General features: G+C 42.3%; 1 protein-coding gene across 1 annotated transcript in view; it reads right to left on the bottom strand.

Moving 5' to 3' along the window:
- Positions 1–5,974: 5,974 nt before the first annotated feature.
- Positions 5,975–26,111, bottom strand: part of LOC143297613 (uncharacterized) — a 37,672-nt gene continuing 17,535 nt past the window's right edge. The window contains exons 5-9 of the mRNA XM_076610030.1: positions 16,550–16,745; positions 12,930–13,380; positions 11,010–11,123; positions 6,466–6,658; positions 5,975–6,258 (exon numbers count right to left, since the gene is read on the bottom strand). Of these exons, the coding sequence (XP_076466145.1) occupies positions 5,975–6,258; positions 6,466–6,658; positions 11,010–11,123; positions 12,930–13,380; positions 16,550–16,745 (1,238 nt within the window). The remainder of the gene's footprint in view (positions 6,259–6,465; positions 6,659–11,009; positions 11,124–12,929; positions 13,381–16,549; positions 16,746–26,111) is intronic.

Raw genomic sequence — 26,111 nt, 5'->3', positions numbered from 1 at the left:
ATCCTGGTAGGGACCTCAGACATATCTTTCTCAGCACCAGAACGCAATTTAGGTTACATGCTGTCTGATGACATGACACTTGACACACACATCAACCACATTTGTAGGTCAGCATATGCATCACTCTGACAAACCAGCTCCATTTGGCAATATCTAACCACAGAAACCAGAAAGACTTTGATCTGTTCTTTTGTTCTATCTAGACTAGATTATGGAAATGCTCTTCTTGCTGGCTACCCCAAATACTGCATTGACAAACTTCAAAAAGTTCAAAACTCTGCAGCACGACTCACACTCAAAGCTAAGAAACGTCAACACATCACTCCCCTACTCGCTTCCCTTTATTGGCTCCCCATTCAAGCACGAATACAATACAAACTCTCAGTCCTTTGTCACAATTTCTTCATTGATTCTTGTCCTGTCTATCTTTCAGACCTACTTTCTGTCTATTCAACATCCAGACAACTCCGTTCTTCAAATGACAAGCACACACTGTCCATTCCAAAGATTCGTACTAAAACGTATGGTGAACGTTCCTTTTCTTTTGTTGCACCTAAACAATGGAATTCACTGCCCTCACACCTCTGTTACACCCCAACACTTGCATTCAAGAGAGCACTCAAAAGATATCTTTTCAAACAGTACTTTTGTCACTGAAATTTTTCCATCACCTGCATTCAAGAGAGCACTCAAAACATCTTTTCAAACTGTACTTTTGTCACTGAAATTTTTCCATCTGTATATGCTTGCTGTGATTTTTGTTGCTGGATGTGCTTTTTGCGTTGGTGATACCTGGTTCCCTGGTGTTTATTTTTGACAGTGGAGAATGTAGAGTGCTTTGTTTTGCTATGATTTGCACCTGTGTGATTTGAGACTGTGATGGCGCCTGTGTCAGTATATATATATATATATATATATGTGTGTGTGTGTGTGTGTGTGTGTGTGTGTGTGTGTGTGTGTGTGTGTGTGTGTGTGTGTGTGTGTGTGTGTGTGTGTCTTTTATCATGTCAGTTAGTCTTACATATGCATATTTTAGCCATTGTCATGTGAAAATTTGTAGACTTTGTATATGATTTACGACACTTAGTCTTAAATTTGTATAGTTTTTTTTTTTTATTGTGAAGCGCGGTGAGCCCCATCTGAGATGGGGGTACTGCGCTATATAAGCCTACATTTTATTTATTATTTAGTTATTTAAAACGTCTCCAGAAGCTGATCCCTGCTTCCTTCGCTCACGCTTCTCCTTAATGGCCAGCGTTCTTTTGTTTTCAAACGTATTTATGCCACTAGAGCACAGCATCCTCAAGCGAGAGCGGTAAAAGGCATCAGTTTCCTAGGAAGCAATTTCTATGTCACAGGTCATAGCCTTGTTTGTCTTCAAGATGTTCTTGAAGCGCTTGCAGGGTCTTCCAAGTTCGCGGTGGCCTTCCTTCAGCCGGCCTTACAAGAGCATCTTCGGGATCCTGCTGTCTGTCATGCAGGCAATGTGTCCTGTCCAGCGTAGCTGGCACTGGATCAGCAGGCTTTTGATGCTGGGCAGACCACTCCTATCTAGGACCTGGAGGTTGGAGACCCTGTCTTGCCACTTTATGGCGAGGATCTTTCGTAGACATCTCTGGTGAAACTGCTCAAGTTGTTGAATGTGACGACGATACGTCGTCCATGTTTCACAGCAATACAACAAGGTCGTCAGCACAACAGCTCTGTAGGTTTTGCTGAGCCTGATGCCTTTGTTGTTCCACAGCCTGTTGTTGAGTCTGCCAAAGGCGGAGCTGGCCTTGGCGATGCGCAGCGTCACTTCTGCATCAAGGGCTCTGTTGCTGCATAGGGTGCTGCCCAGGTAGCAAAACTTATCGACTGACTTGATCTCTGTGTCATCGATCTTGATTGCAGGTGGGGGTGAGACACTGGCGTTCTGTGAGCTAGCTGGTTGATACATGGACTCGGTCTTGCTGAGACTGATGGTGAGTTCAAAGCGCCTGCAGAAGGCTGAGAACCTGTCCATAATGAACTGCATGATTTCATGGGTGTGTGCAGCAAGCGCGCAGTCATCAGCGAAGAGACACTCTCTCAACAGTGCCTCAAACATCCTGGACCTGGCGTGGAGTCGCCGCAAGTTGAAAAAGTTTGCCATCTGTGCGAAACTGGATGTAGAAAAATATATCTAAATGGTACAAAATAACAAAGAAAGATGACACGACAGTCCAAAACACGACACATCTTTATAAACTCCCACCTCACCAGGCCACGCAAAAACACACATACACAGGCACACAAACACACAGACAGGCAGACACATCCAAACACACATACCCCATACACATTCGCACACACACATTCTCACACACATGCACGCGCACACACACACGCACGCACGCACGCACACACACACACACACACACACACACACATTCTCTCTCTCACTCTCTCTCTCTCTCTCTCTCTCATACACACACAAATGCACGCACGCACGCACACACACACACACACACACACACACACACACACACACGCACACACACACACGCACGCACGCACGCACGCACACACACACACACATTCTCTCTCTCTCTCTCTCTCTCTCTCTCTCTCTCTCTCTCTCTCTCTCTCACACACACACACACACACACACACACACACACACACACACCTCGGTTCCTGCTTGACTCCTCTCCAGAAAGCGTTTGTTCCATTGAGGAAACTCTAATAACAACGGAAAAAAAGGAGATTCCAAACACAATCGATATCAAATTCCAGAAATAAGTTCGTTACAAAGGAATAGTCAGAAGCATGTAGATGAAAATAGATCTTTAGGCGTCTTCATTATCATCATGCTGGTTGGATCAATAAGTGTGTTGAATCATCACAGGCTCTTCCGAACACTGTCGCAGTGACAAAGCGTCTGTTTTGTCAGGTGGATCTAGGTCTCTTGTCATTGACAGTTCTTTTGGGCATTTTGTCAGGATTCTAGATAATAATTATATTCTAGTTGGATATTTCAGTCTCAGCTACCTGTTGCCACGAAATGGGTGCGTGGGTTATGAGCTAAACTGGGCATCTCGTGGCTGCATTTTTGAGAGTGATATCATGGTCACCACTCCTGACAGCTTGACAGGCGGTCAGGCGTGACTGAGACTGGGGTATATGATGTAGGGAAGTCAGCTTGTTATTGAGTCTCAAAACAAATCTGTGTGTGTGTGTGTGTGTGTGTGTGTGTGTGTGTGTGTGTGTGTGTGTGTGTGTGTGTTTGACAGAGACAGAAACACACAGAGAGAGAGACTGGAGCATGCCTGCTTATCGTTTTTCTTAGTATCTCTCCCTCTCTCTGTTTTTGTCACCATCTCTGTCTCTGTATCTGTTTGTCTGTCTGTCTCTCGCTTTTTCCCTCTCACCAAATACATTTGAAAAATGTTTTTATCTAAAATGTGTATTTTGTTCCTATTTGCATGCATGGTTGACTTCATATGTGTATATAAGTATGTGTGTGTGTTTTCTCATAGATTGAAGTATGATAATTGCAGTTCTGTACATGGCCATGTGTGCATGTGAGTGTATCCAACTGCTCTGTGTGCAACAGAGAAACTCCATGTTATTTTATGGTGAATATTTTGATTGCAGTTTCCCTGTTGAATGTGAAAAAATGAAACATTTGCACGCCTTTTCCGCTTCCCTCATTAAATTAATAATTTAATAGTTCATTCATTCGTTCACTTTCGCCAGGTTAAGGGGCCAGTGACAGTGACAGTGACAGTGTAATGTCCGCGTACACATGGATGTATTGTTCATGCTGTATGATACGTTTCTGTTCGTTGCCCACTTCTTTTTAATGAGTCAGATGCCTAACAAATCAATCTTCATAGGCGTCATTGATTGTCACTCTCTTTCTCTCTCTCTCTCTCTCTCTCTCTCTCTCTCTCTCTCTCCCTCTGTGTGTGTGTGTGTGTGTGTGTGTGTGTGTGTGTGTGTGTGAGTCTGTGTGTGTGTGTGTGTGTGTGTGTGTGTGTGTGTGTGTGTGTGTGTGTGTGTGTGCCGGTCTCTATCTCTGTCTCTCTCTCTCTCTCTCTCTCTCTCTCTCTCTCTCTCTCTCTCTCTCTCTCTCAAGTGAGTTTAAAAATTCGTTAGGCATTTGTTCACCCAGTGGAGAGGGAAGTTTGCATACCTATGTTTTACTGTGGAGTGCTCATCAGGCTTTCCACTTGCTCTTGACTGCCAGCTTAAGAGGTTCATTTTGAAGCAACCCTCCACAGACATATGCACGCGCATTATGCAAAATAGAGAATGGTTTGAGGGTAAAATACATTCCACTGATGCTTTCCCTGGCTTTTCACAAATCCTTCTGATCTCCCAACTGTTTATATTCTAACAAGACAACTACATTTATCATTGGACGGTCATTTTCTCTAAATTCCATTATGTCAGGACAACGTCCATTGGATAAAGGCACTTCTTATTCACTGCGTCCATCCAGTGGATCTCCTTGCTGCACAGATTATGACCCACTGGTCCATTCCGAGCTTCAAAACCAACCTTAAAACTTGCCCTTTAAATGTGTATTTGATTTATTGTCATGTATGCATGCATGTGCGTTTGTATGCATACATAACATAGTTTGTGTTATATATATATATATATATATATATATATATATATATATATATATATATAAACTTTATGTGCTTTGGTGCATTGTCTAGTCATAGTTGATAATATTTTTCACTTGTTTGTACTTGAAAGTTTTCATGGATAGTATAAAGTATTGAATTCTTATTGAAACTATTGTATTGGAAACTGTTCACCAGAAATTGCATTGATTTTAATTAATTAAGCACTATAAGTAAACTATGAGTAAACATTTCCGTATCATTCATGCCTCGGAATAGAGCTCTCGGCGATCTGACAGGTGGGGAAGCCCTGTCGCACCAGCAGAGTACCCCCGAAAACGGAGTATGGCTGCCTACATGGAGGGGTAAAAACGGTCATACACGTAAAAGCCCATTCATGTAATATGTGGCCAAGTGTTCAGCTGGCTACCAATCGTAGTTCAACTCACAGCACATGCCGTAAAGCGGACGACAGTTTCACTGCAGTCACGGTGTCTAACCATTGACATGAAGAGGTAACTCCTGTGGTGTAATGCTATTGAAATTCGAATTTGAACTGAAAGCTGTTGCGCATCTGCTGGTCACTTTTCGAGGTGCCGCTCTCAAGAACACATTGAGCGTGTCGTACACACAGTCAGCTGTCTAATATTCTACTGCATTGTCTTTTCTCTTCTTGTTGTCAATATTGTAAAAAATGAAATAATAGAAAAATCATTGGGCAGTGCTCGGATCTTTTCCTTTTCCTTTCATACTCTTTCATTCAGTAGTTCAGTAGATCTTTGGTGCCGTCCCCTTAATATAACCCTCGGGTTAACACGGCTACAAAAGTGGCGTCGGCGACAGGATTTTGATCCACAAAATAAATCCAAAATTTTCCTTTTATTCTTTTAACGTAATTATCCTATTATCCAAATTCAACCCATAAATGAACATCCCTATCACAAAGTTTACTGCATTACATATTTGAACCCCCTACCACTCATTTAACTCCATCACATATTTGTTTAATCATTTTTATCAAAATTCATTAAACATGAATAAACCAACCCTTACCACTCACGTGTTCATTCCATATTTGGCGCTTGCGGGCTAGGATCGTACAGGGACAAGAGGTTATGTTAACAGTCACATAGGGTTAGTTTAAACATGAAAGAAGAGAGAGGACAGCACAGCAAGTCCACGGAAAAGAAACGTCGCCTTATCAACATGGCCCCATCCAACTGCCTGCCCAAACTCCCGATACTATCCAGTGAGGAAGCGGGCAGAGAGGTCGACGACTTCATTCCAGAGGCCAGACTGATCCTTCAGCTACAGCTCCTTGATGACGCGGCAGCCTCTCTCTGGCTGATCTCAGCCCTTGCAGGCCGAGCTCGCTAGATCGTCAGGCTGCCAGTAACTAAAGTGGACACCCCAGTCAAAATCTTCACTATAATTGATGAGAACTGGAGAGACCAGCGGGACGCCACAGCCCTAGCCACTGCCTTCTTCAACAGGCAGCAGCAGCCCAAGGAGATGATGCCAGAATACACGTCCCATCTTCGGTACCTGTGGACCAAGGTCAACAAGGCTGGAGATGGGATGATCCAGGTGTTAGGTGTACATCTGTGACCACCCTGACACCACTTTCGAGGCGGAGAAGAAGGAGGCCCAGCAATGGCTGTGAGAGTACAGCGACACATACAACACATGTCCCAGTGTATACAACACCACTGTTGTCCACCTTGAAGTTCAGCTGGCCACACTTACAGCTGAAGTCACCAGCCTACAACAACAGCAGCATCCCCTATGCCAGCACACCGCCCATATCATATGACCACCAGTTGCCAGTTCCAGCCCAGAACCAGTGTGTTGCTACTACACACACTGGGCAGCCTGGGCTGCCGCAAGCTGCTCCATCTCCAAACCAGAGATACAGGAGACGCTGTTGTAGACGGAGGCGCCACAGCACTACACCTGACGCTGTGGTCCCACAGGTATTCCCATCTGTAGTCAGCCCCACACAGCAGAAGTGCAGCCAGCAACTGCCACCAGCAGTCACGCTTACAGGTCTGGCCCCACTGCACCATCAGGACAAGGTTTCATACTCAAACACTGACACTGACAGTGGTGTATGGCTGCCAAGGCCTAGAACATCAACCCTGCAAGCTGCACCAGAGCCGTCTCCGTTACCAGCTCCCACCCCAAGGCGATCCACATGACCGGCAACAGGACTCCACTATCAGTGTATTGAGACTGGTGAAGAAATATGTTACAGCCAGAACAGCAAAAATAGTCATGATGCCAATACCCATGTTTTATTTTTTCATTCTTGCTGAACTGAAGCAATTATATGTTTTTTCATGCTATTCCTGTTCATGCTGTAATTCTGTTTTCATTTCAGTATTTCTGCACAATTCATGTTTTATGAGGGCATTTTTTTTTAAATATATCTTCTTGCTTAACCTGTGATCTAGCTTGTCACTTGGTTTTACCAATGCAAAGTATGTCCATGAACATGCTACAATAATTCATGTTATCATTCATGTTATTATACATGTATGCTACTCTACTTGTATATATATATATATATATATATATATATATATATATATATATATATATATATATCTGACAGTGTTGATAGATTGATGGGCACAAAAATGAATGCTTTCCAACTTCATGCATCATAAACCTAATTGGGACCTCTTCTCAATGTCAGATTAATCAAAGTGAACTTAGGATGCATTGGACTAAGTTGAAACTCTTAACTTAAGCTGGCTTAGGCCACTTTGATTATAGAAATAGGGCGTTGTTCCCAAGAATGTTGCAGTCACTTCAAATTTCACTTTGCTATCTGTTATCAGCTAAATTATCTCCATTTACCTGCTCAATAATTCTTGTTTGCTCAGCAAAGTCTGCTCACAAGAATCACTTTTGTTTAACCATCACAGACAATGGATTTCAAAAGACAGGGGGCGAGGGGGGTGGATGTCCTTTTGTACCGTTCCCTTAATATACCTCTCTGGTTAACAGGGCTACAAATATATGAGTGAACATGTGGGTTGTAGCCCATGAACGATGATGACGACGACGTGAAGAAGAAGAAGAAAAAGAAGGACCAGTAGGACAGCACTGCAGAATGAATGAAACATGTAATATCATTGCTGATCACGTGAACCCTACACATCATTCTCGTATTTCTGCGGTGTCTGCCCTAAGTAAACAACTTTGTCTGATGCCTGTCTGTCTCATTCACCATGGTCAATGATAATCAGGAGACGCCAATTGTGACCTTCCAGGATGTCCTCATTTGGAAGTCCCTCTATAAACTTTGAACTCTCAATAACTGTCTTGCCATTACCCATAACAGTATAGCCTTTCTTCAGGAGCTGGTATCATCAGATCTGACACATAATTCAAAACTGCATGACCCACACTCTTTCTGCTTTCAGTAGAACCCGAAATCACGCACGTAATAGGATGCTTGAACCTCTGGTCCATGGTAACAAATAATTATATATGCACCAATTCAGACTTTTCGTATATTCTTTGAATAGAGAGTGCAAGACGAGTCTCCGCCAAGCGGTAACAACCAGCTGGGAGTGATTTCATTCTTTCTGATTGCCCCTTCTTGCTACCCTTCACTCATCACCCACATTCCTTTCTACCACATGACTCATTTTGCATGTCATGACCCCGTGAACGAATGCTGTCAATCATCGACTGATCAGACAGTCTTTCCTAACTGCGTGACCCAGTTTTCTGCACAGACATTCTTTTCACTAGCTACCTCATCCTGTCTTGCATCATGATATGATATACCTCGACCTTGATCTATGACGTCAGTTTCGGTGCCTCATGATATGACGCTTCCTGTTATATGACGTCGTTTCCGCTGATGACGTAACTTCCATGCCTTGACTGTCTTTGCAGGGATTCTGAGCCACTACCAAACTCAAATCTAAACTACAACGTCCTTAAACATGGAATATGAATGACAATAGAAATTCAGCTCAGTTCACGTGATGCGATTTAGTATATCCCATCTCCTGCATGGGACATACTGATTACACACATATCCCCAAATAACAATAACCTGCGAAACTGTCAACAGTCTGTGCAAGAAAACAAACAAACAAAAAAAAACCCACCATAGAAGTAAAAAACAGAGAAGCCAGAAAATGTGTTATTCTGTAGTGTGTATGTGGGAGAAAATGCTTTAAAGTGCAGTTGCATGTGTGGGATAATATTTGCATGTGTGCTTGTGAGTTGTGAGAATTGTTTATAACAAGTCGCAGTATGAAGGTTGGTAAAGATACCTTGCCATTTGCTCCCTGGATGAGGAAAGAGACTGGCGAAGAGAAAAGGGAGAGAGAACGTTAAAAAAAAAAAAAAAAAGAACTTTAAAACAGTTTGTAATAGAAAATCTATTGACGGTGTGGGTAAATTTCCCAATGGAGGAACTGATTATCAATGAGGATGGGAAAGCTAAACAACAACAACAAGAAAACTTATTTCTTTTCTTTCATTGTTTTATTGTTGGCAAACAAGGAAATGGTCTTTCTGTAGTGACAATGGATGAGATGAGAGAACCAATGATTGTATCATGGCTTACTGATTGTTGAGGGATTGGATGTGAAATGTTTCGTCATTTGAGCAATTTTCTTTTAGGAGACAAGGCAATGCAAATATTTGTGGACCAGGATGCTGAAATATGGTAACTTGCGAAATGATTTTATAGTGATTTTTTTTAGTGATTTATAAAAGAATAAATCATGGGTTTCTGACTCCATAAAATTTTGGAGACAGAAGTCAGATTACAAAGTATAAAGAGAAAATTTGGTTAAAATGGACTTTATGAGGGTGTGATTCAATGTTGTGGTTTTGATTTTTCCTTGTAGATTAATGACAAAAGGACAGGGTTGTGTTAAAAGATGATTAGAAATATTCTTTAGACAATCCATTTGATATAAAATCATTTTTATGTGAATAGATTCGATTTTAGTTATTCATTGTAAAATTTATGGATCAGTTGATAATGTCAAGGGTAGGATAGTGACCATATACTGACGTGACTATCTGTCTGTACTTATGTTGTCAAGTGTTTGTGTATTAGAAACGTAGGTGCAAGAAACAAGCAAGCAACCAAGGAAACAAACAAATATATACGTAGGTAAATGCATACATAGATAAATAAATAAATAAACAAACGTAGCAAGAAATGAAAACAGTATATCGATAGTAAGAGAAAAGGTGGGCATGTGTTGACATGAACCAAGGCTGGGGCTGAAGAGAGATATACGTCAACGGGAAAGAGAAAGGAAGAAAGTAAAAGATTAAAGGAAAAGAAGGGAGAAAGAAGCGAAGAGGAATAAATGGATTACAACAACAACAACAACAGCAGCAGCAGCAGCAAGAACAAGAACAACAACAACAACAACAACAACATGGAACCGAAATTGTACACAGCAGTGATAAGTAGAATGCGTGTGTGTTGACAAATGGTGTAAAGCTGTACTGAATGTGAGTATCCTTTAGGACGAATGCGTGTGAAAGGAAATAATCCAGTTTATTTGTGTCTCCTTCTTCTTGTCTGTGATCTTATTGTTACAACAATGATATAATTATGTGGGATTAATAAGAAAGGATTAAAGAAATTGTAAAGCACATGTATTTGATGATGATAATGATGTTGTTGATGATGATGATATAGGCACTTATGCAGCACCTGTTATGAGTCGAAGAGCAAGCTCGAAGCGCTTTACAAACACGGTCATTTGCACATATCAACAGGAATGCAGCTGTGTACCTTTGATGTTGAAATTTCCTATTATACTGCATTTCATTGTAGTGTACCAATGTAAATAGATTTGTTTTTAAAACAGATAAAAAAACAAAACAAAAAAACACACGAAAACAAACCTTTTTAAATTAAGCCAATAAAAATAGAAAGCTGTTTCTAATTCATTCAGAGTTTGAAAAGACTGGAGATATAATTTCATTGACAATGATTCTATTTCATTAAGGTGTAAACAGCCATCACCGTTTTAGTATTTTATGTACATTCCATGTGCAAGCATGCTGATTAACAGAGAAAAATTACTCACTAAATGAGCAATCAACTGAACTCTTGTTATTGCCATTGTTTGCATCAGAATCACAGTAGCTGGTGTTGCTATCTTGTATATGTAACCATTGTGACATTTTTTCTATCTTTACTATATTGGATCTGATACAAACTCGCACAACCTCTTCTGCCAGATTTGAATCCATCTTCGGGAGCTCAGACTGCATGTTCCCTAGAATCTTCTTGGTTCTTTGCTGCAGTTGTGCATTTCTTCTTTTCTCCAGTACTGTATTCAAAGTATACAGAAAAGGATTCAGGGCAGAATTCAGTGGCAAAATAAAGATGGCAGCCCAGACATTTACCACACCAGGGATGGGAAATCCACGACTGGCCAGCAGGCCCATCAGACCAACAGGAAACCAGCAGCAGAAGTCTGTGAAAACTACAAGGAAAAGGCGTCGAGCAATGGTCAGCTCCTGTGACCGCCGTTGCGCTCCAGCCAGTTTACTGACGTTGCGAATTGTACAATAAATACAAATTTGACCCATCCCAATGAGAATGAAAATACTAAAATTCAAGATAATAAAAACCCCAAATGCATAGAACTGACCAGAGAACTGGTGGCGTGTGACTGGAAGAGGGAGGCAAATGCTCGTCTCCCCATAGAAATCTAAGTTAAGCAATAATGGTGCAGCTGCAATGGACAGACCAAGAAACCACACAATACCACAGACTACTAGAGAGGAACACCCATTAAGGTGAAAGTGTTTTTTGAATGGGAAATACAAGACCAGCAGTCGATCCAGGGTAATGAGACAAATAGCCATGGCAGACGCCTCACTGGATACTAGACCCAGGAATCCTGCAATTGTACATTCTAAACTCTTTTTCCATTCACTTTCTTTTGATACATACATTCCACGAAATTTAACATCTGCAATGCCAATGACCATCATGTAAACTCCCATGAAGATGTCAGCAGTACAGAGGTTACAGACCAACACTCGAAATGCAGGAGGTGATGCCTTTTGTTTTTCAAATGCTCGGTACAAGAGAACACCAGCATTACCAATAATTGACAGAAAAGAAAACGTCCACAGAAACACCCTGAAAAAGTCTGACCGTAACAGGTCAGTGCACGAAGACAGTTCGTCGACAGGTGCATGGCACTCAGTCAAAGCTGGATGAAAATAACTGCAACATAACTTTTGGTCATCAGTGAGCAGATTGTGTAAATTACGTAGACCAAAGAAGACTTCTTTATCATAGAATTTAATTTTGTTTCGCTGGATATCCAAAGTCGTCAACTGCGTCAGTGCACTTAAAGCCCTGTCTTCGACTGATTCAAGACCTGTGTCCGTGACTATAAAATGGAAAATACTAACTAGACCTGACGATTTTATAAACTCATGAAAGGACGAGTCAAGAACCCTGACAAATGGATTTCCTGACAGATTCAGTGTTCGCAAACCCGTCAGCTGTTCGAACACTAGTGAGGACAAATTCATCAAATTATTAAAGCTAAGATCAGCGATTTTTAGTAATGACATGCTTCCTAAGACCACAATCTCTAATCTACAATAGGACAGATTAAAAAACTGCAACCTTGTCATGAATTGTAACTGATGTAAAGACACATTTACACTTCCACTAAGATCCAGGTAACGTGCACTCCACAATGACTGCGGTTCAGAGAGGTTGGTACAGAAGTAGGCATACCCTTCACAAACACAGTCTGTTGGGCAGGGAAGATTGCAGTATCGTTCATCATCTTTGTAAGGACAGTGATTAATACCATCACAGATGAAGTCAGGATGCACGCATTGCCTGGAATATTGACATATGTAAAACCCAGGGCATGTCACATTCTCAGAGGGGATATTTTCATCTTCACCAAATTGACAGTCAAGTTCTTCATTGTTGAGAAGAAATGATTGAATGTAGTTTCCGTTAGTGCACTGAAACAATCCCTCTTCATTGTTTTTGTCATAGAGTTCCATCTTGGACATGCCATAGCCATCGAGAGTCAAAACAGAGGGGTCATATTGCACGAACTCAGGTTGTCTCATTGAGATTGAACGAGGACAACCATCCATATACATTTTGTAGGGATAAGGAACGCAGCCAATACCAGTGCACATAATCCCTTCATTGCAAAATGTACAGTCCACCTCATCTGATCCATCAAAACAGTCAGTCATACCGTTGCACCGTTGGGATTTTGCGATCGTTTGAAGATTGTCACAAACGAACATAGTCTCGTCCACTGTGGATTCAAGTACCGGACGACAGTTTATTTCATCACTTCCATCAGCACAATCACTGTTCCCATCACACACCAAGGCATAGTGAACATGTGGTCCGTAACGACAATGGAACACAGCAAAACCGTTGGGGGACAACTGGTCCACGTCATCAGACTGACAGCGATGGAACGTCTGCACCAAAGAACCGTCAGCACACTGCTTTGTGGGCATTTGGTCAAGTGGGCGTCTTGGTGGATGGAAGTGAGCGCTTAAAGGTCGACTTACACTCACACTTGGCTGAGCGGGGTTCCGTCTCATGCAGACATAACCATTAGGGAAAGAGCCAGGAAGGACGCATCTCAAGGGCCGAAAGTGGATACCAGGATAAGCATTGAGAGTGGCACAGTCCAGCAATGGTCCATCTCTCTGGAGCTGTTGCTGTTCGTAGGCTATGGGACTGCCTTTGTCTCCCCATTGCCATAGGTATCTGCACAAACCTCGGGACAGAATGCTCACTTTTTAAATATAAGTACGTGGTCATTCAATAAATAAAGTGAATTTTTCGGTATAAGGACTTCTAATACAGATAGAAACTTACTTTTTTGTTTGTTTGTTTTTTTGTTTTACTTCTTTTTCACATGGATTTAATTTGTTTTGCAGATTAAAAAAAAAACTTTGAGAGTTTTGGCGATTAACAAAGATGGCCGACCAAGAAGCATGCTCCAGGATTGAACAGCGGTCAGTTATCAAGTTTTTGGTTGCTGAAGGGTGCAAACCAGTTGAAATTCATAGGAGAATGTCAACTGTGTATGGTGCCACATGTTTCAGCCGAAAAAATGTCTACAAGTGGGCTAAATTGTTTAAAGAAGGACGGAGCAGTGTTGAGGATGAAGACAGGCCTGGAAGGCCTACAGAAGTGAGGTCTCCTGAGGTGATCGAATCAGTCAATGACCTCATTCAGTCTGACAGAAGGGTGACAGTGGATGACATTGCAAGGACTTTGAGCTTATCTGTTGGGACAGCACACAAAATTGTCCATGATGACCTTGGCTACTCGAAGGTCAGCTGCCGGTGGGTGCCAAAGATGCTTACTCCAGAGCACAAACAGAGGAGGGTCGAGTTGTCCCAGCAGTGTCTCTGCCGCTGTGAGAAAGATGGTGATGAGTTTCTGAAGAAGGTGGTCACATGTGACGAGGCATGGGTTTGGCACTATGAGCCTGAGTCCAAACGGCAGTCCATGGAGTGGAAGCACGTAGGCTCTCCAGTGAAGAAGAAGTTCAAGTCCCAGCGGTCCACGAGGAAAGTGATGCTCACCGTTTTTTGGGATATGCAAGGCCCAATCACCATTTCATTCCTTGAGAAAGGAAGCACTGTGAACAGTGCCAACTACTGTGAACTGCTGAGGCAGGTCAAGAAAGACATAAAGAACAAACGCAGGGGTCATCAGTCAGAAGGAGTCATCTTGCATCATGACAACGCAAGGCCTCACACAGCAGCCCGAACGGTGCAGACCATCAACGAGCTGGGCTGGGAACTGCTCCCTCATCCCCCTTACAGCCCAGACCTTGCCCCTTCAGACTTTCACCTGTTTGGTCCCTTGAAAGCGTTCACGAGAGGCACGAACTTTGAAAGTGACGATGAAGTCAAAAGTGTTGTGAGCGACTGGCTGAGACATCAGTCCAAAGATTTTTACGCTGAGGGAATATGCAAGCTTGTGCACAGATGGGAAAAGTGTGTGACAGTGCTGGGAGACTACGTTGAAAAAAAAGAAGAAAAAAAAGTAAGCTTCTATCTGTATTAGAAGTCCTTATACCGAAACATTCACCTTATTTATTGAATGACCCTCGTATATACGATCAGTTCATACAAGCTATGTGGTAGATTCTGATGTGTACAATCAACCAGGGTAAACAAAAACATTATTCATCAATGATCCATTCAGTCGTTCATTTAATCACGCATTCATTCATTTGTTCGTTCATTCATTCATTCGTTCATTCATACATTCCGTTATTCAGTCATTAGTACATGCTGAACAGAACGATGTTTCTTATCGTTTGTTTGGACTCTGCTGTCTGGCATTGACTTCGTTCTCTCCTCATTGGTTCGTTTTGTTTTCCCACTCACACATGTACTCGCATCTAACTCCCTTTTGTTGGACGCCTATGTGTACGTTTTCTTCTAAAATACTGTAAAACAGGCAGTTGAATGTATTTGCTTACTATATATACTTATATCGAATAAAACAAGCTGGAACTTAAAAAAAAAAGAATTAAACAAAAGAGAATAAGTGTTAACCCCCTCCGTGATATAAGCCACTGACCCCTTGAAATATTAGAAATAACAGATACTAACAAAAATGAGCCAGTATACAGCCACAATGAAAGCAGACACAATGAATTGTGAAAAAGACGAAAAATGTAGGACATAACGATAGCTTATTACATATGCAATAATAACATGCAGACAATGTTCATATTCTTTGTATTGTTTCTTGGGTCTCATTGACTGGTTTTCGTTTATCTATGTGCTTGCTGAGGACGGGACTCATGCTCCGAAACACGTGCCCAGGCCAGAAAAAAGAAAGACATGTCCTTCAAAATTCGGATCCCTTTCATACATATTCATTGAGAATCCATGTTTCTTTCAGTGACTTATCTCTCAAATAGGTTTAAACATTCTTTTGTTAACTTATCAAATTTCCTGTGGCTGAGTAACTGGTTTTCTACTCCTATTTTCCATAACTATTTTGCTAACTTATCAAATGCTAAATATTGCCCAGATGCCAAGTGCATTTGTTTTAGTGATGTGATAGTTAAGCACATAACTTTTGCCTGTGATTTGATGAAGCTTTACCAGCACGAAAGTGTTTCACCACAAGGCAATGGGAACGTTGATGTTTTTGACTTTCTGCATTCATTACCAGTTGTATCCCTCGTTAAATTCATGAATTTTCTTTTACGAATTTCAATTAGTAATATTTCGTACTCATATTCATTTCAAGTATTCATCTTTGATTCTACCTCAATACACCTCGTTTTCCCAAACCCCTCCTCTCCTGCCTTTTAGACGCTGATATTTAAATGTGAAATTTCATGTTTAAACAAAATATTTACACTCATGGTATGTGGGACGGGACAAAGATTCATTCCTCCTTCATGAAATTGTACAACAGTAGAGGTTCGAATCTACTTTGCCACATCCAAGCGCAGGACGTCTACAAATTCTGTCCCATTCATTGATGCCATCCGAGAGTAATCTCCATTTCCTGTATCTGTGTTATCATATTTCTTTCTATCAAATTTCAGTCTTCCTGAATGGGTTCAACGAATCATCAATAAAACCATTTTCTATTTCAGATTCAACTTGGAGTTGAAGCACGCAAATTGATCTGTATATGTTATATGTCTGATATGAAGAACAACGAAAAGAAGGCAGATGTTTTGCCTCTGCATAGACACAACGAACTAATCGGGATTTGAAAGCCTGTGCATGAAAACAAACAGAAATTAGATTGAAACAAACATATGGAAGGAGGAAAGAAAAAACAACACGGAAATAAAGAAGACCTGTACATACGACGCGACCTCTAAAACAGAAATGAAACGAGAACAAATAGAGCAAAGGGGAAAAAGTAAAGAAGAAAGATAAAGGACCTGTACATATGGCGCAGCAGCTCAGATACTGGCTTCACCTTCTTGAGGCCTATAACTACATTTCTGTGACCAGTCTGTCGTAACAAGTTGCCCACTAGCATGATCCCTTCATCATCAGGCAGTGTGGCCAAGGAACCCCCGTACTTGGAGGCACACGTTTCCTCCGCCACACTGGGGAAGGTGGCAAGAGAATGGCCTGGAACGTGCAAAAAGAGCATGACGAATTCCATCTTCAAACACTGATCCTTGTAAGGTGCCCACCCTTTCTCACAACCTTGTTTGGTGTACTCACACCCTTCTTCATCCTCGCCAGAGATACACTGCAGGATATTGTTGCATCTGAAAGCGGTGGGGATTGTTATGTTCCCGGAGCAGTCATACATTGGAAAGCTTGTCCTTGGCACTGGGGTATTGTAAATGTCTACTTTACGCGGCATTCTGGAAATAGGGTGAGAGTAGTAAGAGATTTTCAAATACGAATATGGCGCATGCAGGACCACAAGCACTCTTGCTTCTTGTAGTAGAAGAGGACTGAAATCGGAGTAAGCACGGGTGAAGTTCCTCTGTTCTACTCTTTCTGAGTCTTTTGACAGTGTGAAAATCTGCATTTCATTTCTGGATCGCAGGAGCACGTCACTGAAGTCTAAGATGATTCCGTCATTAGAGGAGGATGTTCGGATGTTCCATGTCCTCATGTATTTACAGTCTTGGCGGGTTTCTCTTAACTCAATGACTCCGTCTCCTGCAATTCTTACTTCTTCCACGTTCTGACACGGAGATTTCTGAGTGGTAGAAGACGAAGAGAAAACTGCATCTGTCGTGTATTTACCAGAAAACAAGACGTGTTCCTCACCCCAAGTCTGTCTCTTCCATGAGTTGCTTTCTCTAGGAATTTGTGTCACATTGTGGGGTATAGTGCCAACAAGATCCTGTGGTCTGTGAGGGGCTGTCTCATCGTCATCAGTTTGCCCTGTCACCGCTGAATCTGGCCAGAGTAACAGCAGCCACAGACATTGCAGAATTTGTTTCCAGCGTCTTCGTGGTCTGTCCATTTTCTGTATGCTTCGGTACACCGTTATACATGAAACAGAAAAAAGGATTGTTCGTAAGTAATCAGTCACCTACTTCCTTTATTGATAAATGCAGTAGCACCAGAGAAAAGCTCGTCTACTCCTTCTTTCCAACGGTGTATTCAACGGTTGAAATAGCAGGGTTGCCTGACAAAGACACGCACACACACTCTCTCACACACACACACACATTCTACAGGACCCACAAACACAGTCCTCTGAGAGTGCTCAGTAACTGTGCAACATCGTTCGCAAATAGACTAACATCAGAATACGCTATGGTCTAATTGTCAACGATAATATTTTGGAGCTACTTTACAAAACTGACATTCTCATTTGTTGCTTTCTTAAATTCTCCCAGCACTGGAAATGCACAATTTGTTCAACATATCCAGCTTAATCAGCTATTTCAAACTGTGTCAACAATCAGGTCTTACTACATGCGATTTTTAAGGTGGTAATAACACGTTTGTTAACATGGTCTGCGGTGGTGCAAGGAGGAAAGAAAGAGCGCGGAAATAGCCAGAAATAGCTGATGTTTGACTGGTTCGTTTGGAGATTCGTCAAGGTACAAAAACGAGGTTGAAGCAGGCGTCATTGTGTGAAATATGATTGGTGAGAACGCTTCGAAGTGGGGCGGTATACGAAAAATTCGCAGTGACATGGTATTTGCAGTTAGGTTTACCTAACATTATATATTTAAATCTGCATACAAGATATTTAGAGTGATCCAGAAAAATATCGCAAGCCTTTGTGAATACAAACACTGATTATATCTAGACGAAATACAAACAACTTCAGTCGGCTTCGGCTGTGCGGCTTTCCTTCAGTTGAATATATTCGACACTGTGTGTGAGAAACAGAAAAGTTTAAGATTTAATAAGTCTTTCTTTTTCTTCTTCCTCTTCTTTTCATGACAGCTGATAAGGCGTTGGTTTTGAACGAGTTTGAAGCAGGCGTCATTGTGTGAAATATGATTGGTGAGAACGCTTCGAAGTGGGGCGGTATACGAAAAATTCGCAGTGACATGGTATTTGCAGTTAGGTTTACCTAACATTATATATTTAAATCTGCATACAAGATATTTAGAGTGATCCAGAAAAATATCGCAAGCCTTTGTGAATACAAATACTAATTATATCTAGACGAAATACAAACAACTTCAGTTGGCTTCAGCTGTGCGGCTTTCCTTCAGTTGAATGTATTCGACACTGTATGTGAGAAACAGAAAAGTTTAAGATTCAATAAGTCTTTTTTTTTTCTTCTTTTTTTTTTTACTTCTTTCTCTTCTTTTCATGACAGCTGACAAGGCGTTGGTTTTGATTCGAATACAATTATTGTGGTGGTGGTGGTGGTGGTTGTGATGTGCTTTCAGACAGGTGTAGAAAAGTGTGTGTGTGTGTGTGTGTGTGTGTGTGTGTGTGTGTGTGTGTGTGTGTGTGTGTTTTCTTTCAGTCTTTTGTGTAGGTATGTGTCACAACCCGTAAGGAGTTGGCCATGAACCCCCGCCCCTTCCCAGACTAGCTAACGTCCCGACAACACAAACACGGAGACACAGAAAAGTTCAGCTCGTTTTACTATGGTCATGCAAACATACATAAATAAATGAACGCCACCCAAGCATTACTCACACACACACACACAAAAATAACCTCTGTCTAACTACAGCACAATACAATTTGCAGACAATTGCAGCGCCAGTTCTGCTAAAACACGCTGCCAGAGTTCAGACATTTGCTGACAGCCAAAGACGGACCACGTTGGTAGTTTTCTGGCTGAAGCTGGTCGGGCAAGAGGGACAGTGGGAAAGTGGGAGCGGGAACGGGAACGGGAGTGAGGGAGTTTCGGGGGTGACACGTTAGAAGGGGGACGAGGACCATTCCAGACTTGTCCCGGAGACCCGTCGAAGGCAGTGGCACGGAAGGGAGGGAAACAGGAAAACCTGTAACACCTCGCTGGCTCTGTAGACTATGTTCTTTTTTACTAGTTGCAAAAGAGTACATCCCCCCCCTCCCCACTTATCTCTTCCTTAAGCAATATACATTACGCTAACCACAAATGGCAATAATATTTCAGTTTCCATCATACTAGTTCCGAATAATATAAACAGCACCAGCCGGGCTACATTACAATTACATCACATTTCCATCCCCACCAAAAATGTTTGGGAAAATTTACATACTGCAATTAGACAATCACCATTACAGAGCGGAAACAGTCCGAGCTGAATATAATTATGGCAAAATGATACACCCAAACAACAAATTTACTAATTTCCCCCGAATATTTAGAGATAAAAGAGTGCTGGATTTAAAAGATTTCCACTAAAAAAAAACAACATCACCCCGACCTTGCAAGCAACCTAAACCTCACTTTAATGTCAACCAATATCATAATTCACATCACTACATTAATATTACGCAGACAAACACAGACTCCCTCACCTGTCACCAGGTATATGGGCACACCGCTGCCCAGGGTGAAACACAGACCCACACACACACAGAAAGAAGGGGGTGACAACGAACACACCCCACTACTTCTGTAAGACGACACCCAACAGCTCCCTCGCTGGAACGGTGATCCGTCTCTTGACAGAGCTTGGCATCAAAAGCCCAGAGAAATCTTTCTGTCCCCACCATATGGACTTCAGAACTCACTCAGAGTTCACAAAACGTTCAGGGGAAGGGACATGACATACACATATCCTCAGATATGCACGTGTAAAAACATGAAGGAGAGAGAGGGAGGTGAAGGAGAGGGATGGAAAGAGGGGGAGAAGGGAGAGAGAGAGAGGATGGGGGGGAGAGAAAGGGGGAGAAGGGATGGAAAAGAGTTGTACATGAACACACATAGCAACCGTCACGAGCCGTGACAGTATACGTTTAGAGTGTGTAAGTATTTGTGTTCACACACACACACACACACACACATACACACACGCACGCACACACACACACACACACACACACACACACACACACACATACACACACGCACGTACACACACACGTACACAGGCACGTACACACACACACACACACACACACAATATATATATATATATATATAAATATATATATGTATGTGTGTGTGTGTGTGTGTGTGCGTGCGTGCGTGTGTGCGTGTGTGTGTGTGTGTGTGTGTGTGTGTGTGTTTCTCAAATTAGATTTTCTTTCTGTTGCTCTGTTAATATTTATTCAAATGGTTGCGAAAATATCAGTACAACAAAAAGTTAATCTGGCAATAAATGGTTTCAGTCAGTCAGTGTACCACCATCTTTGTGTTTGCAAGTGTGCTTGTGTTAGTTTGCAGGTGTGCCATTGTTAGTGTGTTTGTTTGTGTTTGTGTTAGTATGTGTTTAGAGTGAGTGCATAAGTGTTAATGTATCAGGTCAGGTCATTAGATCTGCTACTGGTAACCTGTAATCCAGTACAACCTGTTCAGGGTCGGGTTGCCTGCGACTAAACCGGCACTCCCACCGCTCCCTTCCGGGACTGGTGAGGTGGGTGGCTAGACACCCTTATGGAGATCCATAAAAGGGCGTTGGCTCAGGAGAGCCACCGACGGCCATCGAACTCCACCGTGCTGTGTGCATGCCACACGCAGTTGGCCCCCGGGGTGTGTCTACCCATGCATGCGAAGTCTGGATCCGGCAGAATCTGCGGAAGAAACCTGTCGGTTCAACGGAGAGGAAGGCGGTTACAGCAACACACTGTGGAGTGCAGAGAGCAAGATGAGACACCGAAAGGATATCTTGGTCATCCACTGCATCCGTGCTCATCCTCCAGTCGTCTCGACTTAGTCTTGCCACTGGAAATTGGTGGACCCGGACGAGAGAGTGAGGTCGACGTTGCGCAACTCCTCTTCACTTTAAACAAACTCATCGCGCAAGTCATCAGTCATCCAAAATAACCTTTCATCCTTCATGAGAGCTTTGCTGATGACACACAACTTTATCAGTCGGCTTCCATAGCTGAATTTGATGCACTGGTGACTCAAACACAGGAGTGCATTGCTGGCCTAAAGGACTGGATGACTCTCAACAAGCTGCAATTAAATGATGATAAGACTGAATTTATGATAACCTGTCCAAAGAAGTTTCGTCAACATCCTTCCTTTCCTGACTCTGTTCTGATCAATAGCACACCTGTTTCACTTTCTGCCTCTGTTCGCAGTCTTGGTGTAATCCTGGACCAGTCTCTTTCCTTCCAACAGCACATTTCGAATATCTGTAAAGTTGCCTATTTGGAACTGCGTAGAATCAGCTCTATCCGCCACTATCTCTCAACCGATGCAACCAAGACACTTGTATGCTCTCTGGTTCTCTCAAGATTGGATTACTGCAACTCTCTTTTGGCCGGCCTTCCCAAATACCTGTTAGATAGACTCCAACGAATTCAGAATAACGCTGCCAGACTCATTTGCAGAGCTTCTAAATTTGACCATGTTTCTCCTCTCCTTCAGTCTCTCCACTGGTTGCCTGTTTCTGATCGAATAGACTATAAGCTATCCACTCTGACCTTTTCTGCAGTCAACGGATCTGGCCCCAAGTATCTTTCTGAACTCATCCATATCTATACCCCGTCTCGCCAGCTCCGTTCTTCCTCTGATACTCGACTTCTCAGGATACCTCACGTCAGAAGTAAGACTATGGACACAGATCATTTTCTTTTCAATCGCCAAAGACGTGGAACAAGCTCCCTGATAACCTCCGTCATTCTGATTCCGTCGCATCTTTTAAATCTCGTCTCAAAACTCACCTTTTCCCTCAGCAATAAGTTCAATTGTGGCAGGTCCACTTCCTTTTCGTTAGGTGTGCTTGACTATGTGTGTATACATATGTATGTGTACATAATTACATGCATGTATATGAATGTGTATTGTGTGTGCGTGTGTTTATGTAAGTTTGTGCCTGCCTATGTGTGCGTATGTGTTAGGGTAGCTGTTAGATACACATGTATGTTAAAATGTATGTATGCAGTGTGTGTGTGCGTGCGTGCGTGCGTGCGTGCGTGCGTGCGTGCGTGTGTGTGTGTGTGTGTGTGTGTGTGTGTGTGTGTGTGTGTGTGTGGTCACATTTTGGTGTGTGTATGTAACATAGATATAATGTTTTATGTTATCAAAAGCGTTTTTGTAAAGCACCTAGAGCAGATTTCTGGATAGTGTGCTATATAAGTAACCATTATTATTATTATTATTATTATTATTATTATTCATTTCATCACCCCCAAGTCCTGTGGCGACAGGACTACTGAACTCAATGCAAATGTCTGAAACAGAAGAGGCATTAGTCTTGAGACCAAGCTAAAGGTCTACAGAGCAGTAGTTCTCCCCACACTACTGTACGCCTGCGAAACTTGGACAGTGTACCAACGACATGCCAAGAAGCTGAACCACTTCCACACAACATGCCTCAGGAAGCTACTGAACATCAAGTGGCAAGACATGACCCCAGACACAGAGGTGCTCACAAAAGCCACCCTTCCCAGCATCTTCACCATCCTGATCCAGTCCCAGCTTCGCTGGGCTGGACACGTGGCGTGCATGCCAGACCATCGGCTGCCCAAAAGGCTCTTCTATGGCGAGCTGCAACAAGGGAAGAGATCACACGGAGGTCAGAAGAAGCGCTTCAGAGATACTCTGAAAGTCTCTCTGAAAGCGTTTGATATCAACCCTGACTCCTGGGAGGAATCTGCAGTGGACCGTGACAAATGGCGCGCTGCTGTGCACAAAGGCGCCAAGTTGTGCGAGGCCAACAGGACTGCTGCAGCTGTTCAGAAGAGGCAGGCCAGAAAGTCACGGGCAAACAAGCTCCCTGACAATGATATGCCTGTCATTGTCTGCCCCAACTGTCAGTGAACATTTTGTGCGCAGATTGGACTATTCAGCCATCTGCGCATTCACTGATAGATTCATGAGCATCCTCCCCCCCCCCACCCCACCCCACCACTACCCTCCCCCCACCCCCCAGCTGGATGACAACGATGGTCATCATCGATCTCGATGGACACACCACCATATATGTATGTATTGCATTGTATCGCATTGTATTGTATTGTATCATGTATATATGTATTGAAGTGTTATGTGTTGTATTTCTCTCTTTTGACACTATACATTTCTCTGGGTGAATTTCGAGCGCATCGTAACACTGTGAGCGCCACCCATTTTTATGTTGTTGTTTTTTTCTGCCTGCAGTTTATTTGTTTTCCTCTCGAAGTGGATTTTACTACAGAATTTCGCCAGGGACAACCATTTTCTTGCCGTGGGTTCTTTTACTGGCATACTGTACACGTGACCTCGGTTTATCGTCTCATCCAAATGACTAGCGTCTCGACCACCATGTACCACTCACGCTTAAGTGAAGGGGGTGGAAATAATGGCAATTATAGGATTCGAACCAGTGAGCTCAGATTCTCTCGCTTCCTGGGCGGACGCGTTACCTCCAAGCTAAATTTCCACATCATGCAAGAATGTATGTATGTATGTATGAATATGTATTTGGTTGTTTGCTTTTTTGTTTGTGTGTGTGTGTGTGTGTGTGTGTGTGTGTGTGTGTGTGTGTGTGTGTGTGTGTGTGTGTGTGTGTGTGTGTGTGTGTGTGCACTGCGTGTGTGTTTGCAAGTATGCTAGTGTTAATTTGCTCGTTTCTTTGTATGCCTCTCTCTCTCTCTCTCTCTCTCTCTCTCTCTCTCTCTCTCTCTCTCTCTCCAAGTTCTTACAGTAAACGGGTTTGGTATTGTATGGCTTAGTCAGGAAATTGGGAATGAAAGAGGATTTATTTCGGAATTTAAAAATCGTTTAGTATCTTGTTATAAACAAAACTGGCACTCCAAGATGGAAGACAGTATAAAGTATTCTTGGTTCCATTCCTTCAAAAGTGTATTACATCCAGATAAATTTTGATAATAGTTACTAATGAATGGCACAGGAATATATTAGCAAGGTTTAGAAACAGAACATTAGGCTTAAAAGAAAATAGAAGATGGTTTGATTCGGAAGGTATTGGGGATAAATTGTGCATGGTGTGTATGGATGGTGTGAGAGAAGATGAAGACCATTTCCTATTTCATTGCAAAGCATATCAAGATATCAGGGCTCAGAATCAACTTTTACATGTGGCCGCCGAGAGAAGGCAAACCGTGCAAAGCTTGTTATCTTCTGATAATGATGAAGTTCTAATTTCGCTCACCAGATATGTTGCAGAGGCTATTAACATCCGGAAAAGAAAAATGGTTAGTTAGAATATGTAGTAGTTATATCTATGAATAAAATATTGCATTTGTATGCACCTGATGGTCAAATTGAATATGAACAGTTTATAATATTTGTTGTTGTGGTTGTCAGTTAGGCTAAATAGTAGAGGTTGATGATAGAGATGATAGAGTGTGGTTGAAAATGATGTATGTGTGCTTGTACTGGGCACATGCATCTATAAACAATTAACTCACTTTCATCTAGAAAATCTTATTGACAAGAATTGTTTTATTTACTGTTCATAGTTTGTTTTTGTTTTTTGTTTCTTTTTTCGTTCAATACACGATGCTGCAATTGAGAATCATGTCCCCTTGACATAAGGGCTGTTGATATGCCAATGTCAATAAATAATGTCTGAAGCGTCTGAAGCGTCTCTCTCTCTCTCTCTCTCTCTCTCTCTCTCTCTCTCTCTCCATGTGCGTGCGTGTGTGTGTGTGTGTGTGTGTGTGTGTGTGTGTGTGTGTGTGTGTGTGTGTGTGTGTGTGGGTGGGTGGGTGGGTAAGTGCATTTATTGTTTGTGTGCGTATTAGTGTATAAGTGTGTTTTTTATGCATGTGTATGTGTGCATGATTGGTTAGAATAAATTATTTTTGTAGCGATGGTGTGCTTGCTCACAGCTGTATAAAAGTGTGTGTGTGTGTGTGTGTGTGTGTGTGTGTGTGTGTGTGTGTGTGTGTGTGTGTGTGTGTGTGTGTGTGTGTGTGTGTGTGTGTGTGTGTGAATGCGTGTTTGTTATATGAGCTCACACGCTAGTGTTTATACATGCTTGTATGCTAATGTTTGTGTGTGTGATTATGTGTATCTGTGTGCGTGTGGTCATATGTGCTTGCGGGTGTCAGTGGTTGAATATGTGTGTGAGAAAGGGAAAGAGTGAGAGGGAGAGAGAGAGAGAGAGAGAGAGAGAGAGAGAGAGTGTGTGTGTGAGAGAGAGAGTGAGAGATATTGAGAAAACAACCAAAAACATTGTGTTGTTGATATTGGCTTAGAGGATATACCAAATTAGTTGCTTATTAACAAAGCGGGTGGGGTCGTAGTATCGATATTGGGGAAGAGGTGTACTGAAAGATTATATAGATAGGTTGGTAGAGATGTGGTAGGGTTGTTCAAAGTGTTGAAAATGCTAAGTTCTCACAGCAGCATGGCTGGCTTCTATTTACTGGAACAGCTACTTCTATCAGCAGCTGCAAACCCAGCAGCTCAACTGAATGTTTCCCCATTTGAAGTTTGTCTTG

Source organism: Babylonia areolata, chromosome 23 (genome assembly GCF_041734735.1).
Source record: "Babylonia areolata isolate BAREFJ2019XMU chromosome 23, ASM4173473v1, whole genome shotgun sequence".
In the NCBI taxonomy this organism is placed as follows: Eukaryota; Metazoa; Mollusca; class Gastropoda; order Neogastropoda; family Buccinidae; genus Babylonia; species Babylonia areolata.
The sequence above is the reverse complement of the archived record's forward strand: the minus strand, read 5'-3'. Positions and strand labels throughout refer to the sequence as shown.